Genomic DNA, 18,834 nt, shown 5'->3' with positions numbered 1-18,834 from the left:
CGCTGCACAAGTGAAAGTTTGTACGGATAATATCGGAGGATATTCCGCATAAGCTTATGGACAGTTGAACGTGGCCTATACAACGCCTGTGTTACACGCCTGACTCTAATATTTGAAGCTCTGTCCTCTTCCACCTGAAGCGAAACCTCCTGTACTGCGTCTATAGAAACGGGTTTCCTTCGTCTTCCAGGACGAACACCCAACCATCTTGTAGTTTCAAATTTGGTATCATACTCAGAAGGTTTTTAACATTCATTGGACCTTTCCAAGTCCGATATTTCCGTAGAGCAGTTACTGCGGAATTGCTGTTTTGGTAAACCAATTTTACCAAGAAAGCGCGATCTCGCGAGCTTATCGTCATTGTGAGCAGCAAACACATTGAGAAACAAGATCTCCACGAATGTTTCTAGGTTTACCACAGCTGCTGCGTGACATCACATAAATTTACATGTTTACTACAGGTATTCAAAGTGAAACACCCTCTGGTGGGGTTATGTGCAACTTATTTTCTTTTCCCTCTGAAACAAATTATCATCACTTCACCTCACAAAATTTCACACTTCTCTAATGACTGGTTTCGCCTGTGGGCTACTTTAAAATAGGGTCTTTTAATTATGAACGCGCTGTCTATAGACAGTGCCGTAACTAGGTGGGTGCAACAGGTGCACTCGCACAGGGCCCACTTGGAAGGGAGTCCCAGATAGGTCCTAAATGTGTCATTCTGGGCCCAAAAAGGGGCCCCAACACTGCTTAAACTACAATCGCAGGTGGTAGGATCGAAGATCGAAACCGATTCGTTAAATTTAGGATTTTAACCAATCCGTGTCGATCGCTTATCCTTTAATCTGCAATTGTAGTTTAAACTGTGTTGGTGAATACGGCCGTGCTCAATATTAATCGCTCAATCGTGACCGAATGAGCGATTGTTTCTGTCGAGAAGTAATTTCAAACTTCAGTAACTCGACTAAAAATAGACACGGTGCCGCCATCTTTGTCTCGCTTTAAAGAAGAATGGAAATTTGCAACAATACACCTCTCGGACATTTGTGGAACCCGTATGTCGCGAACTGCTCACGCACGAAGTGAACACGCGGTTTTCGAGCTTACGAATTCGTCGCGCGCCCCATAAACGGGATCATATCTCAAAGAGTCGATCCGAGAGAACCAAGTACTGTTTTGAAGAGGAGTGTATGTGTTACAACACGTTCTGAGTTTCAACTCTGTATCTCATATACCTCGAATAGATACGATGCTGTAATTTGAAAAAGTTTGAAAATTTGTCGGTTTCCTTAAAATACCACGATATATGAGGAGAAAGTATAACCAGAATTACAAAAATCGGGCATGAATGCTTCGAGCACCTGTTCCGGACAAGGGAGCAAAGTTTTCCATTCAGTTCAGTTTCTTACGAGCGTGCCCACAAACTAAACTGGATAACAAGTTTAGTTCTTTATTCGACGCGTAAGGTCGCGCCCATAGTGGGGCGACCAAGAAGTATGGAAGTGTATCATAGAGATTAGCGACGAAAATACTTGTATTGTTTTGTTCTACATCGGACATACTCGAGAAGGAAGAGAAAGAAGCCGCTCAACTAGGTGCGCAACTTGAACAAACAAGTTTGTTTTCACCTCGATCTGCCGATTTTCGCTATCGGTTAATTGGTCCGTTTTCTCCCCTTTTTTTCCTCTCTCCCCTCTTTAAGAAAAAAAAGAAGAGCTTCTGTGAACGGATAATCATCATCACACCCTTACATTTCAGAATCCCTCTCCGGTCATTTTCTTTATTCTACTCTACTATGTGCGGACGTCTCTTCCTTCATCAATATGAGATTTTTTTTCTTCCTAGTAGCAATTTTTGTAACTAGTACCTCTTCGCCCCACTATGAGAGTAGCCTAAAGCCGTGTTTTCCTAGGTGTAGGATTTCTGCGGAGGAGATATAAAACCTGAATTTCAGATTTTTAACCAATCAGCGTTTTCACGCAGCACGCACCGTAGAAAACCAGGAGTTGCTTTTTGCGCCGCGTGAACAGAACTGGCCGCGTATGGCCGTGACATATCAGCTACTCTGTTGTCTGCATGCTCCGGTTTGAAGGGAAGGGAAAGAAACCACAAACAAAAATGAAAAGATCTGTGAAACGCGCGGCGCACGACGCATTTTGACTCCTCCAGGAGCAGTCGGCCAATCTCGCCCGACGTAAAGCGCTGTCGTGAGGCGTATTGCGCTCTGTAGGAAAACAGTCATGCTGCTTTTCTTATTGGTGAGTGGACGGCGTGTCGCGCTAGATGATTCACGTTGCGCGTGGCACAGAAAACCTGCTCCTAGGAAAACCCGGCTTTAAGCGGGACAACACGTCCAAAAACAAAGGAAAACAGAAGCAGACGACAAGTGAACAGAATCGTTGCATAAGATTGTGAAGCAGAAATGTTTGAATTTTGGAATTTATAATTTTTATATTACAGAGTAGATTTATGTATGCATGTGGATGAAAGAACGATTTTAGGGGGCACTAATATTCTGGAATATTTGAAGACATTTATTTAAAAAAGTAAAAACTAGAATGGAATCTTATTTTTCAGGGTCAAAAAGAAGCAGGTGGTTTCATTCAGTGCAGTTCCTTCAAGTCACGCCCATAAATTGAACTGAAAAGCAAGTTCAGTTCTTTTTTCCGGCACGTAAGGAGACACACAAATCAAAGGAACTTGGAAAAAGCAGACGAGACGATTGTGATGGCACCTTAGAGGAGAAATATAAATAGACTTATATTTCTTCTCGATGGATGGCATCGCTGTTCGAAATAATTATGAACCTTATTTGTCAAAATGGCAGTGTAATAAAAGGTTTTTAAGACGATACAATTACTTATTTACGTCTTAAACTATAATGCCATTTTTGTTTCCTCGGCCCGTAATGCATTGAGAAAGAAATTTTTCAGAAAACGACATCTATATATAAGCTGACCATATTTCCTCGAAAGAAATAGGGGAAATTGGGACTCCAAATACGGGACATTGCCAATTATCGCCAAAAGTAAATAAAGTTGCTAAATATTGGAGAAATGACTAAAAAAAATCAAAATGGTGGGAAATAAAGCATTACTGCAAATTGCAGCGGATTTAAATGAATTCCACGAAATAAAACGTTCACCAAGACAAATGTGAGAGATTAACATTCTTATTTATAATTGTAATTATTATAATATGATTTATGAGTGGGAAAATAATTTCATTCTTTGACTTCAATAAAGAAAAAAAATTCAAGTAAGCTTCGTGTAAAAAACGGGACACCCAAAAAACCCGGGACGGTTCCGGTAAATACGGGACGTATGGTCACCCTATCTATACAGGGTCTCCTGTAAGTCTTACTGCAGCCTTTATCTCATCAACCCTTCACCATCGTAGAGGTATAGTTCTAGTTTAAAAATGCTCAAAATATGTTCAAAAATCACCCTGTACGCAAGTTTTGAGAGGGAAAATACAGTGTCACTAAAAAAAAATCTAAATGTATGGTCCCCGTCCTCTCACTTCCACTGTCCAATTGCACTTAGAAACATGGAAATTTTTTGCTGGCCTCAGATGAGACAAGGACGTGACAACTTTTTAATTACGTTTTTTTAGGATAGGGTGTCCAAGTAAAAATTTAGATTTTTTTGTGACACACTGTGTACCGGTACAGAGTGATTTCTGAACCGGCTCCAGGATGTCAGGGGAGGGGGGGGGGCAGGATCATCTTAAGATCATGTGCCCCATGCAAAGAGATATTCCAGTCCTTATCATAGCGTGGTCATGAGTGCATCATGAGGGACTTCCATCATGACTACTTAGGTTTCAATCCTACCAGTGGCAGGGTGGTGGTTGACTTTAGTTGGTTTTCTGCCATTTTCCAGCTTTAGACGCAAATGTGAGTCAATCTGACCGTTGAAAGCCTCACAACAAATCCTACAACCATGGCAGCAACCAAAAACAAAAACAGCAGCATTGCCTACAACTGTGCAAATATGCAAGCATTACAATCACTCGCAAGTCATAATACACACGGCAGCACTATAACTGCACACAAAACACTACTACTAAACCACACATGCATCTCGTTCATGATTCTGCAACTTATCTGCGACAGTCATCAATATAAAGGAAACTGATTATGTGGAAGTCAATCTAAATACAGTCTGCGCTCGATTTTACGAACTGCACATTTTTAACTAACTAATCTTCTGGTCCAAAACAATATAATATTAATTTAAACGTCTTTCCTATTTACAAACTAGTTTTCACATCCATTCAAGTTCGTAAAAACAAGCATAGACTATAATTTGAAATAATCAAATACGATTGTTCTATAATATAAACATGAGCGTTGCATATCTCAACTTTTAATTGTTCTGTACATATACGTAAAAGTGACATTCTAATTTCCGTTTCTTTTTCTCAGTACCATGTGTGCATATTTCAAAGGGAACTAAAAGTCTGATAAGTCAATCTCTACCGGCGAAAAATCTTTCGAGGAAATCTTTCGGTTTCCGCTCTACGGTTGTTCCGAAATAAGTCATGACGTGGTTCTTCTGCTTCCAGACGTTTATCGTTTCAACCAATTCCATCTGGCCCTAGACAGAAATTCAAATCAACATGATTTGTGAAGCTTAATAGATCATCACACAATGAAATTTAAAACTACGAACCAGATGATGCAGCGATAACACAACATATACATTTTCCTCGATACTTGAAAAAAAAACCTGTTGGTGTGACAGCTTGAACAGATGTGCATTTATGGTTTCACCACCTGTGGGCCACACAAATTTTGCCGCCCTTCTCCCATGCTAGTCTAATTTTCTTGACTACTCTTTTCTCGAATTTGCCACCCTGTGCTATCACCCGCCTGGCCTCCCTCCACTCCTGCAAGTAAATAGTAAATTCGTGTTTCTGAGTCACTATTTTGGTCACTCCAGTGCTCACACACTCTTTAAAACTCTTTTGGTCATTCATATTATTTTGGTCACTCACATGCACACGCTCTAGGTCACTCTTTAAATCATTTACACCTTTATATATGCTCTAGGTCGTTTTTATGCTTGCACATACTCTCGGTCACTCACTGACCTGGTCCCTTGCTCTGTAGTTCATTCACATGCTTGCTAACGTTCTAAATCTCTCGTTTGCTCACTCATGTACTTACGAACTCTCTGGGTCACTTTCTTAGTCACTCAGTGACCTAGCCCCTAGCTGTCTGGACAGATGTGGATTTATTGAATGTTATACAAATTTTGCCGTGCTTCTCCCATTCTACTAATTTTCTTGGACAATTACTCCCCAAATTTGCAGTCCTGGGCTATAGCCCCCCCCCCCCACCAATGCTAAGCCCCTCCCCCGTAAATACATCACTGTGCTTGAACATGAAGCCATACGCATCCACTGATGACTGGTAGAACCTTCCTATCTCAGTGGGGGTATCACCAACCTTGCTCAATGGGCGAGCATCACAAGTGCATCCAGATGACTTCTGGGAAACAGGTCTTATTCAAGAACAAATTACAATAGGGTGATTTCGAAAGAATGAGGAAGCCAGTTTGTGAAAGCCAAGCCCGAGTGGTGCAGTGGTAAGATGCTCATCTCCTGCTGGGAAGGTTACCGTCAAGGTCCACGGGGTCTTGGACTATGGAAATGTACTTAATTTTTTAATGGCTACTATATGACAATACCTGCATCACTGTACCAATTTCACTTTCCCTTTACAATTTTTTTGGCTGTAATCAGCAACTTCACTTGCCTTCAACAATTTTTTGGCTGCGATTTGCCCTTTTACATGCCCTTGACAATTTATTCGCAATAATTGGTGGATCGCGATCATGTACGGATCCTGATACCCTGTGTTTTTACTGGAAATATGGTTGGCCTAGACATTCATCGTGTTGCATATATTAATATTTTTCTACCAGAACATCTTTCGCCCGCCGGATTAAACACATTGGCGGGCTGGAGGTTATGCACCCCCAAAGGGTCAAAAGCCATGCAGGAATAGCGGGAATGAAATTGCGGACAGATTGGCCAAAGATGTTCTTAATCTCCCAACGGAAGAACAACTCTTGCTACCATGCAGTCACATCAAACAGGCGCTAAAAAGTGACCGGTTCCAAAAGTGGCAACAGCTATGGGACAAGAATGCACATAAAGATGCCTATAAGATAAAGAAACGTGTCCGTTGGAATAGTACCACTTAATCTAGAGAGAAAGTGATTATGATAACTGAGCACGGCCCATTACCGACTTATCTAGAACGTTTCAAGAAGTCGGACAACGCCATGTGTGCTTGTGTTGAGATTGGATCTTTATGGCATTACTGACATCTTGCCCAAAAAAAATTTCATTTTGGTGCTATTCCCAAAAACGGTCTACTGTGTTTCAAAAGAAGAGTTTTGAAGAGCCCTATGAGCATTGCTCGGGTGCGGTTGATTATATTGTTTCTTGATATCAACTTACAACACCGCATACATACTAAGAAAACTGGAAGTGCGCGTCTGAGTAGTGGGAGCGATGATGAGTTCAAACCGGCAAGAGCCCCAGTGATTGATCTTACGAGGAAATCTGATCTTCGACCACGTTGGCGTCAACAAAAGTAACCGATAAATGGAAAACAGAAGCAAGTTCACCTGCAATGAGATGAATCAAGTCATTGATGGCAAGGACGAATTAAGTGTTATTTACTCAGCTATATAGTGAATTGTGCTGATCTTAGTTCACCCAGTGACGATTCTGGTAACGACTTGCGGCCTAGGCGATGATGATCTGCGACTAATTCACCGTGATTCGAAATTTTATATTCCAAGATTATCTGCAATCATTCGATCAATTGACGATTACTATACTCTTATGGGATGGACAGCTATACACCACCATCTTATAATCCCGTTTATAATTTTGATTGCCCATTGGCGTTGATAGTTTAGATTTTATTTATTTGTTATATGACTTCAGGAGTTGACGATCAATTTTTATGTAAATTATTTTATTTTGCTGTCTTCGTCTGAGGTGGTCATGTTATGTTGTTTTTAATAAAACTTTCTGGACACACCTATCCTTCGGGAACGCTACAATAGATATCTCTCTGAGATGAGCGGAGTGTGCCCGGTCTTCAAAGGTTATGCACTCCCCTGGCACATAGGATAGTTGTTATTTTAAAAATTTGGGACTTACTACAACAGTAGTTGCAACGGAATAGTATTTATTATAACAAGAGTCAAAATTGTACTAATACAATTTTTAGAAGTAGTAGAAAAGCTTCATTATACCTTTATGACAAGCATATCGATGACTCTAATATCATCTACGTCCTTATTTTTCAGGAACATTTCCTTGATTTTAGCTTTACCTTCGAGCAACGATATCGGCAGATTATGGATCTTGACTGAAAACCAAGGGGAAAAAAAAACTTTATGACAATTTTATATACACTGTGTGATTTTAAATACTAATAAATGGTAGAGCCTCAATTAACTATCATTTATTCAAAACATTTTGTTAATCAACATCCATCTCGCCAAAATCCGCCTCCAAATGGCAACATAGAACGAAACGATGAACCTCTCCACTAATTGTACGAAGTACAGATGAGTGGATACTAGGCTTGTTGGCACGATATTCTTTCCACATGCCTTCAACCTGGTAGGCTTATTGGCATGATATTCTTTTAGGGTGATACTAAGCTTGGCACGATATTCTTTCCGCACACCTTCCACATGATGCTAGGCTTGCTGGCATGATATTCGCTCAGGGTGATACTTGGCTTGTTGAAGTGATATTTGTTCTGTACGCCTTGAGCATACTAGGCATGTTGGAGTGATATTTGCTCTGCACGCCTTGAGCATGATCCCAGAAGCAGAATGTTTTGCGATGTTCTGCAACGAGCCTTCAGCTGACTGAAAATGTTCTGCGGTAAAAATTTGCATATACGTAATAGCATTTTTCTTAAAATTCAATTTTCAAGATTGTTCTGCGCCGTATGTCGCACATTTCGGCATATTCTGCTTTGGGGAGCATGATACTAGGCTTGTTGGAGCGATATTTTTCAGGGTGATACTAGGCTTGTTGATGCATTATTCTTTCCACACACCTTGCGCATGATACTGGGCTTGTTGCCACGATGTTCTTTTTGCACACGTTCTGAGTGATACCAGGTTTGTTGACACAATATTGTTTCCACACGCCTTTGTCGCAATACTTGGCTTGTTAAAGCATTATTTTTTCCGCACACCTTGAGCATGATACTAAGCTCGTTGACGCAATATTCTTTTCTTGCAGTAAAAATAAACATGCAGTAACTGACAAATTCTTTAACAAGGAACGAAGTCTTTGGGGGGAGCCTTAATGCTAGTTCCCCCCCCCCCGTGAGTTAAAGTCGGGCCCCTATTTACAGCAAATTAAATCATATTATTAAATTCAGTTGAAGGAAAAAATACAGATTTAAATTAATTTTATAGCTTACTAATCGCCAACAATTGTTGTGATGCCAAGACTTGTATACAAATAAATTTTAATGCTCACTAATACATTCGCCAACTTAATATGTACCCCCCCCCCCCACACGGAAGTTTTGCTATACACAACAACTGCTGATGCCAGCCAAGCCTTACAAACTAATAAATTTTAATGCTCACTAATAGGCAACAACTGTTGATGCCAAGCCTTGTAGAGATGGAGGACTCGTCTCCTCGCCTCTTGCCTATTCGTCGAAACTATGGGTTTGACTTTCGTTGTTAGTGCTATGGCCGATCGGGCAGACATGACCGCGTCGATCAATCGGGTTCGTAAGTTCTTCGGGATGAAATTACAGACGGACGACTTCTGTTTACTTTTTACAAGGTTGTTTACTCTAAGGTCCTCGTCGATGATGATGGTGGTGATGGCTGTTTCGAAGACTCAATGACTTGTGAATTTCTATGACCATATGTCCCGTGCTTTTCAGTTTTCTACTGTTTAGCCGGGTTTTCCTAGGAGCAGATTTCCTGTGTCGCGCGCAACGTGAATCACCCAGCGCGACACGCCGTCCACTCACCAATAAGAAAAACAGTATGACTGTTTTCTTACAGAGCGCAATACGGCTCACTACAGCGCTTTACGTCTTACGTTATTGGCTGACTGCTTCTGGAGGAGTCAAATGCGCCGCAGTTTTGCCGATATTCTCTTCACTCTTGTGCAGTGGCGGATTACCGCACAGGCGCATGAGGCGCGCGCCTGGGGCCTCGGCAGAGCGGGGGGCCTCCAAATAGTTGTGTGCTTCATCCTACATATGAATTTACATGCGCATCAACAAATCTCTTGAACTAAGTACAGTATCTGCTCTACCTTTTTTTTTTTTAACCGCAATTTTTTTTTTTTAATGTATACTGTACGTATAAGAGTTATGGAAGAAAAACGGGAACTGAAAGAAAAGAACAATTTACAAGACGCAGCTCTCAAGGGCCAGTTCTTCCCCGACAAAGAAAGAAGAGACATTGTAAAGCGATCATTCAGGGAGGGTCATTTTCAAACAGTATTTCCCTAAGCGCACAAGCAGGAGGAGGGGTGAGAACAGCAGGTCCTAATGTCTGTCCGAAATGAAAATTGGAGTGAAGGCATAAACAGATGTCTCATTCCACAGTATTAAATGCTTTTATAGGCGCCAATAATACGACAGCTTTGGTGTAAGCTTTTGTATACAGTATAATGGATGACAAGATGGCTATCGGCAAGCGGCGACATCGACAGGAAGAGACACTCGTACTAATTAAAATGAATGTAGTAGAGCTCTTATTGTGATTTTGTCTCCCACTTGTTTGAATGAAATACTATAAGCTGGTTCAAACAACATATACATTTGCAATCTATGACTGTAACCATACGACCATATGACAAAAAAAAAAAGTGGGGTTTGAAATGAATGCTGAATGACATGCATTCTGAATCACGTGATTTTTCTGTTTCTCTTTTAACACTCCCTCCCCGGCTGAAAAAAATCAAGGGGGTTTCTTTTCCTTCTTTCTAAAAAAAAGAGCTACATTTTTGGATTGGTCAAGGAGGCTTGGGTAGACAACATCTTTGTGTCAGACCGAAAAGTGTTTATTGTTAATGTAATTGTAATGTGTGTTATTGTAATGAAAAAAATTTCCATGCCGATCCTCAAGATTTCCTTTAGGATATAGATTGCAGAGTCTTCAAAAATAACGGTAAGCAAAACTAAAAATATATAAATTATCTGATAAATTTTTACTTGAGCATTTCAATTCAACTACAGTAGTCTCTCGAGAATTCGGTCGTGCTCTAATCCAGCACGTCCAGTAGTCCAGGATATTTAGGTGGTGTGGTGTCACTTTTCTCCTGATGCCCTAACCCCTTAACACGTTCTAATATTTCTTAATTGCTGATCAAGTCCTGACTATGTCTTTGCACGAAATTTCATATATTATTTCAATGGGTTTCTTCAAAGTTAATCCAGCAATTTCGGTAAAATCTGGCACACCGTGGTCTAATACGTACCGGATTAGCGAGAGTGTACTGCAGGGGTCTTCAACCTTTGAGGCATAGCAGGCCATATTGAAACATTTTATAAAGTACGCGGGCCACAATGTTATACTGTGGCATTTTTCGTTATTAAACGAAACGGGGGGGGGGGGGCATAATATAGATTTTTATTCACTCTGAATACAAATAATACAAAGGCAAAGGCCACAACAGGCAGAGTGCCCAACGAGGTGGCTGAAAGAGAAAATAATAATATAATAATAGTAAAAATAAAATAGAATAAACAAATAAAAAATAATAATTTCTAAAAAAAATTTTTTAAATAATTTCTTTCATTGACAATAATTTTAATTCATTCTGAACTAATTTCTTCCATTAAAAATATAATTCTTATATTTACTCTGATATAATTTCTTCCCTCTATTGAAGAAATGTTTTTCTATTAAATATTATCAGTATCTTTATATCAAATCAAATATATTATATTTGAGATATTATCAAATCTTTATTAATCAGTAATATTAAATTACTAAAACGATGACGGATCTCCATTTTTGCCGTGTGGCTGAAGGCACCAGGGCGGACATCTTAGATTACTAAAAATATGATGCAGAATTTTACTGTGACTTTTTTTTTTAATGGGAGTGTGATTATTTTTCATCTAGTACCAGAGAATATCATTATATTTCCTTATCTTATTTTTGTGTTTATGGTTTTGGTGATGCAAAAATAAAAAAAAAGTTATGATTTTCATAATATTGTAAATTTTAGTGAACCATCTCGTTCTTATTAGGGCCAAAAGGGTGCAGTGGTGGATAAACGCAAATTTGTGGGTGGGGGCGGTGGTTGTGACAATGTGTTCAATTTTTCAGGACGGTTCTGATTTTTTTTGGAAAAAATTCTGAATTTCCCCCCTTTTTTAAGCAAATTTATTTTCTTGGTTTGTTACTCAGTCAAAAACGTAGAAAACATTTTTTTTTCCATTTAATTTTTCTGCTCTCGGGGGGGGAAGGGGGGGGGGGGGTTGACAGTACCTACCTTTAATCCGCCCCTGATAGGGGGGCCTCCAGATCAGGTTGCGCCTGGGGCCTCCCAAAATCATGATCCGCCACTGCTCTTGTGTGTTTTCTTTCTCTTCCCTTCAAACCGGAGCATGAGTCAGACTCAGTGACTATAATATAGCCGCCCTGATCTGATGAGCCACGCTAGGAAAACACAAACGCGTAGCGCAATTATGTAACACGTTTCTGCCGGCGCGAAATCGTCTAATTCGGTTCACACCGCGCAAAAAAAACAACCTATTCCTAAGAAAACCTGGCTTTTGGCAGCTTTTTTTGGCGAAATGAATGTCCCTATTTAAGATGATGAATATGGTCCGTACAATGCGATTCAATGCTGGTGAAAACCATGAATGAAAATTAAAATTAATTTCAAAATATAATAATTCAAAAAAAATGAATTCGATGCTTATTTATTTGATGTAATATGAGGCTTGATTTCATAATTGAAAAGAAAAAAAAAATAGGTGATCAGAAGAAAAGGAAAAGTATGCTTCATTGTTACAATGAGATTGATTGAAGCGTTAAGAATTGTAAACAAACGAAGATTTCATGGCCAAGGAAGTGTCATAAAGCCCCCTTTCGAGAAGTGTCTGAAGAAAAAGGGATAAAGCCAGCTTACACATACTCATTCACGGGTAGAAGTGCAGTGTCCGGTCCCCCTTAATTCGTCGCCAAATGCGGCGGAGTGACTTCATTAGGCACACGCGGTCAAACGGTTCTGCAACCACGGTTCCCTAATAAATAATCTGACCATATTTACTCAAAGAAAATGCGGGACATATAAATATTTATCAAATACGGGACAAAAAACAATTATCCCGTATTTTTGCGCTAAATGATTCTGTACTCATTTATTTGGGTAAGGGGCCGTTAAAGTATTAAAAAAAGTTATCCCATATTTTTGTGAATGTGAAATGATTGATTCTGTACTCATTTGTTTGGGTAAGGGGCCGTTAAAGTATTAAAAAAAAATATCCCATATTTTTGTTTTGCGCTAAATGATTGATTCTGTACTCATTTATTTGGGTAAGGGGCCGTTAAAGTATTACGTCAGCAAAACTGAGATAACATTCCCCCCCCCCCCGAAGATAAATAAATTTTACGGTGGAAAAACATTTCATTATTTAATTTAATTATTTCATTACTGTTTCATTATTTAATTTCATCATTTAATTAATTCATTATTATTTTATTATTTAATTTCATGATTTAATTAATTCATTACTAGTTTTAACTATTAAAACATTCAATTATTTCTCCCTGAAATGTTCAAAACCTGTTAACGAAATATCCTCTAAAAATGAGAATCATAATATTACAGAAAGAACAAACACACAGATGATTGAACCAGTATATCTTTGATTAAACGAAACTTTATTTTTAAAGTAAAACCATAGCAAGTGTATAATATACAACAATCAGGAGATACAGCGGTTGTTTAATTGAATTGTTATAACTCGATTATAATAATTAATATTTAATTTATGACAACATCCAGTTTTCTGTATGTCTTGTAATATTTAATTACTATACATAATTGATTTTGTTAATATTAATATGTTGTAATCGCTCTCTGCGGAGAGACTTTTTCAAATGAAAGACCAGCTCGCATTCGCGTCTTGAAGCTGGGAAACCGCAGAAAACCAACTTCAGCTGGCTTTTAATTCTGTAGGTTTTTGACAGCACTATCACAAAAGTCTCTATTGAACTTACACCAAGTTTCAAATGAAGATCATCCTGAAAAAAAAAATCGTGAACATTAATTAGCACATTCATGAAACCTAGTGAGATATATATAATTCTGTTGGGCAAAACATGATATGTCCAAAAAATTTCTAAACAACATGCTGACGAATGATATTATCATTTGCACTTGTGTGTGCATTCATTCCTGACTTTTAAATGACAATGAAAATGCTTATATCTCAAAAATGTAATTTTGGAGTTATGTTCTGACCGAACACCACAAACTTGCAAGTGGGTTAAAAATATGATTTGTGATAGACATTATGCCTCCCGAAGCAAATGTATGTTTGTTACTGTCTGTGCGTACCTGATTAAGAATTCACATTTCTCTTTCAAGCCTTTTCAAATCTTCGAAATAAACTGCAAATAAATTTAAAGTGGGAGTTATCCGATTGTGGAATAGTATCTTAAGGTTATAATGTTAAGGCTTCTACATTCTTCGTAACCAAACTTCTAAAACCTCTTACCATGACCAACACAGATTATTCTGAGAATATTCCCAAACTGAAAGTTGGTTGAAAGTTATCATTATGAGGTGATAACGCCAAAAAATATTTGGTTTTACATGTCCCAGTGAATGAACACTTTTATATTTCTTAAAAAGAAAAGAATTAGTATATAAAAAAATCTGGAGGGAAAAAAAATACACATATCTGTAATTGTGAATGTGAGTGTGCCTGTGAATGGTAATAACAAAACCTTTGCAACATGTCCAGTGTATCGACTCTCTTCGACAATGCACACGGCACATAACAAAGTTTTTGCAAAGGGTAATGCTTTTCCGAGACCACTTGAAAAAGCGACGTGCAAAATGTGTGAATTACAATGCCCAATGCCAGGGTTGTCTGGTTTAAACCTTGGTTTTAACCAAGTGGTTTTTTTCCAAAAATGAAATAAAAGTGGCCTAAATATAATATTTTTCTTGAGAAATATCATATTGGTTCATTATTAGCGAAAATTTTTCATTTTTACCACATTTTATATTCTTTGGGAACATTTCGATGGTATATCTTTAAATGGCATAAGATGGTATAAGTGGTTTTTTTCAAAAAGTCTCATAACAGTGGCCAGAATATATATAGATATATTTTTTTTTCCCCATTAAGTATCTGAGTTATTTAAAGTTATACAGAAGCCGAAATTTCTCATTCTTACCACATTTAACACATTAACCTTTGTCTAAATTCTGATGCTCGATCTTTACCGAATTCATTAATAAGGATTGTATCATACATCTGTTACATTACCTCACAGATATTTGAATTTTCTTTCTCATATGAAGTAGCACATCTCATACTGTATATCACCCATGCTTACTGTTCAACATTTTTTTTTATACTTTCATGGTTAAGCCCAGTTAATCAAGGTTCTACTCTATACTAGTAACAAATTTATGAAAAATAATCAGCTATATATAGGGTGATTACAATTAAGAAGTTTCGATTCCAAAAATACCATTACAACGGGAAAAATATCGTTTTAACGAAAACTTTTCTAATACCTCGGATAGGTAGGAACAATATAAAAATCTGGAATTCCTTTGTAACGAAATTTCGTTATTACGAAGTGATTTCTCGGGTCTCTTGGAGTTCCGGTCTAATGGGGTTTGACCAAAGTGTATTAATAAAGGGTCTTTAATACGCTTTGGGTTTGACTGCATTTCCCCCAAAAAAAATCGGACATTTTTGTTGTCTTAAGTAAAGTCTACGCTGCCGCCCCTTACAATGTGTCAGGGCCTACTGTCACCCCCAAGTCGTAAAACCACCGAGATTACATGAACCACTTTTTTTATTTCCTTCTTCCTCATGTTAATGTTACTCGAATAGGGAAAAATTACGAAAGAGATATTCTATGCACATTTTGTTTGAAATTCAATTTTTTTAGTCAGAGTGACTAAAAAAATTTAATGTCACAAATTTCTTCGTGGCCCCCGTATCAGTAGCCGTGGCTCCCCTTTTGCAAGATTTTCATCAGTGGCCCCCTCTGGAATATCCTAGGGCCCCCGGTTGAGAACCACTGGGTTAAAGAACTGCCGTGTATGTGTGATTCCGTCTCTCGAAAGTCGTATAAACGGGGTTCTCTCCCCACTGTATTTATTTTCTTCTCTTCATTTCCCCTCTCTTCTGATCTGGGGACCACGTAATGTCTGAATCTGAATGGTTTTGCGCTACAACACTGATCTTTATCTATCTATATTGCTCTAAAATAGAATTTTTTAACCCCGGCATCTGATGACAACCCGGTAACTTTAGGTCCTTTCTACTCCCAGGGTTATATAACTAAATCGTTTCACTTTAATGCGCGTCAACAAAACAATCAGTGAATGGTCATATCCTTGGCCAACGCCAGCCCCCATCTGTTCTTTGTCTTTTTATGAGAGCAAAAGACCTATTCCAGAGAAGTCAGTCCCTGGAAAACTTATCTTTCCAGTTGAACGTAGCTATTTCCTTTTTGAAAAAAAGGAAAACATCGATCTCACAAATGGCGGAATCTTTTTAGTGCTAGTTTTTTCTTTCACTCCCTTCTTCGTTTGAAGCTGAAGCTACTGCAGGAAAACAAGAAACGGGCTTTGCCCCACAAGTGGTCATTTTTTTTATCTTAACTGGTGGGGGAAATGGAAAGGCTAGCGGGGCAAAATCCCTCCCCCCCTCAGTTAACATGTTAAAAAAAGGCCTGCTCTGAACGTATATCTCCGTTTTTCCTTAAACCTCACTGTCTTTGTTGGATGGGCATAACAAGGATGGGCATAACAAGGATGGGCCAGGGCCTCTCCCCTTTCTTTACGGGAACACTCCCAAAGGGATTAAGCCCCACCGCACTAAGACAAGTGTCAGAATTTCTGGCGCCACGTTGTGTCTGTGGTCAACTTCGAAAGTCAATAATTCTTTGCAGTGCAACATTTTTTGAATAGCGCAATCGGAATCATGAAAAAAAAAAGGGTTAACCAAAAAAAGTACATTTATCTTCAGTCTTTCGGAAATCATAATATAAGAGATCATAATATACAATAAAAAATTAACTACAAAATCAACATAATCTTTTGAAGTTCTTGAGGAGTCGAGGTTCTTGGTTCTAGTCGAGAGGCTCCTGAACCTTTGAAAAAGTATCCTTAATTTTTGTTTCCTTTTTTTTAATCAATATTATAATTTAGTTGTTGTTCGGGCCCATGGGCCGGATACAAGTTTACGCCTATGCAACTGTACATATAAACTTACATTAGAAATCATCACATCAGATCGTAAGTTACTTCCGGCCAAGCAGGAACTAACCCAGAACCTCATATTTGTTCAGGGACCTATTACGTGAGACGGCCATGTATGAAATCCCCGGGTCTAGGTCAATTTGTCAAGTTCAACTTGTCGCAGGACAATTCGTCGCATTCAATTTGTCGCAGCGTCAATTCGTCGTGCTACAAACTCGTCGTGGTACAAATTTGCCGTCACTGTATCGTCAATTTGCCGCGAAAAATTTGAATTGCTTTATAATTCATATGTTTGTTGTGATCTTATAAATAGGGTAGTTGCTTTAGGCGTAGAAAATGGAACAAATTTTTTTTGGACATTGGAACGTACATCAAGATACTAAATTGGGATCCAATAAATTTATAAAATTTAATTTTCACCATATAAGCCGCATTTCTGTCGGGATTTCCATTCCTTGCAGTGAGGGGCGTTGGGGAGCTCACCCAAATAATAAATTGGGATCAAATAAATTTTGAAAACTTAGTTTCCTTTGTATAGGCCGCGCTTCCCGCTTTCTGTAGGGATTTCCATTTCTTGCAGCGAGGGGCGTTGGGGGGTGCACATCGAGATAATAAATTGCGATCAATGTGGCCGTCCCAGCACGATTTCCGTAATTCACTATTAAATGCATCCATGCAGAGAATATATCTTTAAGGAAATTTTTAAGACAATGTAAGTTTTATGTGTAACAGCTGCGAAAAGTCTTATTTTCAAATTATATTTTTACAATGCGATGCACATTTCAAATCACTTTGTATTATCACATTGAAATAATATTCAAACACTCCGACCATAGGCGACAGAAACTAGGGGCTGATACCATTTGAGCCGCCCCCCCCCCCCCCACTCCAATAACTCATGAGTATACAATGTAATGCACCATTTCGCTTCCTGATTACGGGTTTGGGTCCCTTATAAACGGAATGAATGGCGATTTTCGCCCCCCCCCTCATCAATGTTTCCTTCATGTCGGCACCTTTGACTGGCCAAGGATGCTGGAAGTTTTGGAACTTGTGGGTTCTTGTCTTGATCTTGAAGTAGGAAATTTTGATTGATTTCTGAATCATTTCTCTGGGTGCTCATACCCATTCCATAAAGTACCCTGCCCACCAACAGTATCTCTGTCTCTGACACCACTGCAACTGTCAATCGATTTTTGATATTTTTTTCAACTCTAAATTAACAACTCTCCACTAAGAAGAATGAAATCAGACTTTTAATTAGCCCATTGTATGTAACTTCATGTGCATGACACTCATACGGCTCCAGTCAGCAATTAGTAAAAATTTCTTCTTACAATACAAGTGAATTAACATTAACAGACAATATAAGATTATATTCAGAGGTATATTTCATGGGTGAGGAGGGGGGGGGGTTGTCTCAGTTTTGCTGACGTACGCCCCCCCCTACCCAAATGAATGAGTACAGAATCATTTAGCGCAGAAATACGGGACTATTTTTTTTGTTCCGTGTATTTGCTATTAAATACTTTAACGCCCCCCCCCCTACCCAAATGAATGAGTACAGAATCATTTAGCGCAGAAATACGGGACTATTTTTTTTGTTCCGTGTATTTGCTATTAAATACTTTAACGCCCCCCCCCCTACCCAAATGAATGAGTACAGAATCATTTAGCGCAGAAATACGGGACTATTTTTTTTGTTCCGTGTATTTGCTATTAAATACTTTAACGCCCCCCCCCCTACCCAAATGAATGAGTACAGAATCATTTAGCGCAGAAATACGGGACTATTTTTTTTGTTCCGTGTATTTGCTATTAAATACTTTAACGCCCCCCCCCCTACCCAAATGAATGAGTACAGAATCATTTAGCGCAGAAATACGGGACTATTTTTTTTGTTCCGTGTATTTGCTATTAAATACTTTAACGCCCCCCCCCTACCCAAATGAATGAGTACAGAATCATTTAGCGCAGAAATACGGGACTATTTTTTTGTTCCGTGTATTTGCTATTAAATACTTTAACGCCCCCCCCTACCCAAATGAATGAGTACAGAATCATTTAGCGCAGAAATACGGGACTATTTTTTTTTGTTCCGTGTATTTGCTATTAAATACTTTAACGCCCCCCCCCCTACCCAAATGAATGAGTACAGAATCATTTAGCGCAGAAATACGGGACTATTTTTTTTGTTCCGTGTATTTGCTATTAAATACTTTAACGCCCCCCCCTACCCAAATGAATGAGTACAGAATCATTTAGCGCAGAAATACGGGACTATTTTTTTTGTTCCGTGTATTTGCTATTAAATACTTTAACGCCCCCCCCCTA

The 18,834-nt window shown here is 38.7% G+C and overlaps 1 protein-coding gene and 1 long non-coding RNA gene across 2 annotated transcripts; both read right to left on the bottom strand.

The window, feature by feature from the left end:
• Positions 1-4,354: 4,354 nt before the first annotated feature.
• ND-B14 (NADH dehydrogenase (ubiquinone) B14 subunit) lies at positions 4,355-8,879 on the bottom strand. The gene is made up of 3 exons (XM_089248603.1): positions 8,649-8,879; positions 7,284-7,399; positions 4,355-4,601 (listed from the first exon to the last, which is right to left on the bottom strand). The coding sequence occupies exons 1-3, from the start codon at positions 8,773-8,775 to the stop codon at positions 4,473-4,475; spliced, it is 372 nt and encodes a 123-aa protein (XP_089104729.1). The 5' UTR covers positions 8,776-8,879; the 3' UTR covers positions 4,355-4,472.
• Positions 8,880-12,907: 4,028 nt separating this feature from the next.
• On the bottom strand, positions 12,908-14,729 carry LOC149070847 (uncharacterized). The gene is made up of 2 exons (XR_016195001.1): positions 13,606-14,729; positions 12,908-13,289 (listed from the first exon to the last, which is right to left on the bottom strand). It is a non-coding gene; the product is annotated as an uncharacterized LOC149070847 (long non-coding RNA).
• Positions 14,730-18,834: the final 4,105 nt, after the last annotated feature.

Source organism: Pholcus phalangioides, unplaced genomic scaffold (genome assembly GCF_987345545.1).
Source record: "Pholcus phalangioides strain wild (caught in Gottingen) unplaced genomic scaffold, Ppha-v1.0 ptg000020l_1, whole genome shotgun sequence".
Lineage (NCBI taxonomy): Eukaryota > Metazoa > Arthropoda > Arachnida > Araneae > Pholcidae > Pholcus > Pholcus phalangioides.
The sequence above is the reverse complement of the archived record's forward strand: the minus strand, read 5'-3'. Positions and strand labels throughout refer to the sequence as shown.